Source organism: Marmota marmota, unplaced genomic scaffold, assembly GCF_001458135.2.
Source record: "Marmota marmota marmota unplaced genomic scaffold, marMar, whole genome shotgun sequence".
Taxonomy (NCBI): Eukaryota; Metazoa; Chordata; class Mammalia; order Rodentia; family Sciuridae; genus Marmota; species Marmota marmota.
In genome coordinates this window covers 656,699-658,340 of record NW_026000327.1, presented here as the reverse complement: position 1 = coordinate 658,340, position 1,642 = coordinate 656,699, and the positions used below count along the sequence as shown (strand labels likewise).

General features: G+C 44.1%; 1 protein-coding gene across 1 annotated transcript; it reads left to right on the top strand.

Annotated features, from left to right (window-relative positions):
• The first annotated feature begins 302 nt into the window (after positions 1-302).
• Positions 303-1,228, top strand: Cldn34 (claudin 34). Its single transcript, XM_015505228.2, has one exon. The coding sequence runs from the start codon at positions 590-592 to the stop codon at positions 1,226-1,228; it is 639 nt and encodes a 212-aa protein (XP_015360714.1). The 5' UTR covers positions 303-589.
• The last annotated feature ends 414 nt before the right edge of the window (positions 1,229-1,642 follow it).

Sequence of the window (1,642 nt, the reverse complement as noted above, 5' to 3'; positions counted from 1 at the left end):
TTGAGCCACAACACCAGCCCCTCCACTGATAGGGTTTTTTTTTTTTTTAGTTGAAGATGGACACAATACCTTTACTTTATTTGTTTATTTTTATGTGATGCTGGGAATCGAACTCAGTGCCTCACGCATGCTAGGCAAGCGTTGTACCACTGAGCCACAACCCCAGCCCTCTGAGAGTTTTAATGTTGGCACATAGCTCGATAGAGTGGCTGGAAGCATAAATGATTTAACTAATTGTTAGACATAAAGCAGTTTCCTGTTTTTCAGTATTACAAAGAATGCTGTACTGACCATATCTGTGAATAATGTTTTGGCCAGACTTGATTATGACTTTGAACCAATGCTCAGAAGTGGAACTGATTGAGGGTTTGTATATTTTAAAGCTCTGGGCAAATGTTGCCACATAGCCCTAAACAAAGTTTGCTCAACCTGCACTCCCAGCAGCTGATTGAGAGGGAAAATGCCTCCTTTCTTGAATATATTCCTTCTGTCTGAGTACTGTTCCCCCATAGGGGGCTATCCTAGCCAGAGGATCCTACACTCATGATGCCCTGTATTTGTTTGCAGTTGAACTATATATGCTGTTGCCATGGTCTGGCTCGTCAGTAGTGCCAATTGCCAAGTAGCGGGCTTTGCTATTGCCACTGTAGGATGGATCCTGTCTGGCATTTCCATGGGCCTCGTGGAGTGGCGAATGTGGTACATGAACCACCCCCTTCTCGCCTCCTCTGGTGTTACCTGTGTGGGAATGTGGAGAGTATGCATTTACAACCATGAAAGTAACACCAGCAAAACCAAAATGTGTTACCGATACACCTACCATGATGACTTCCTTCCACCCAGCATTTGTGTTGGTCAGCACCTCTTGCTGGCTGCCAACATCCTGGGGCTCTTGGAGAAAGCCTTTATCGTCCTTGCCCTGAGGAATGTGTACATGGGAATCCTTCAGAAGAACGTTACCTGCAATCCATTCGTTGCTTCAGGAATTCTGAACATCACTGCTAGCGGCTGTATCTTAATTGTTGTGCTCTGGAATTACTATTCCATCATAAGCATGGAGGGGATTGAATTCCCTTCGTCTTTCCATGTGCCCTTCAAGCCAGATGTTCAGGAAGTTGGGAGTGCCCTTATAGTGGCAACACTAGCTGCCTTCTTGTTGTTGTTAAGTGGGAGAATTTTCCTTTCTTACACTTTCCCCCTGGACATCCAAGTGCATCCTGAGGTTTGAAAAATGAATTTCCAAGTTGTAGGGCTGGGGATGTGGCTCAAGCGGTAGCGCGCTCGCCTGGCATGCGTGCGGCCCGGGTTCCATCCTCAGCACCACATACAAACAAAGATGTTGTGTCTGCCGATAATTAAAAAATAAATATTAAAAAAAAAAATCTCTCTCTCTCACTCTCTCTCTCACTCTTTAAAAAAAAAATTTAATACTTAGAATATCTAAGAGAGGATGACATAGTCATACTTTCATTTGTAGGCATTTTCTAGAAAAGGCAAAGCTACAGACACCAAACAGCCTAGTGACTGACTAGCGGTGGTAGTGAAAACAGGAAGTGACTATGTAGGGCTGCTGGGGAGTATTTTAGGGAAATGAACATGTTCTGTTGCTGAGGCCTAGTCATAGTCCACAACTATATGATTT

What these genes read in the sequence shown, in the direction of transcription:
- Cldn34 (XM_015505228.2), top strand. Translation starts at nt 590, where the DNA reads ATGGTCTGGCTCGTCAGTAGTGCCAATTGCCAAGTAGCGGGCTTTGCT.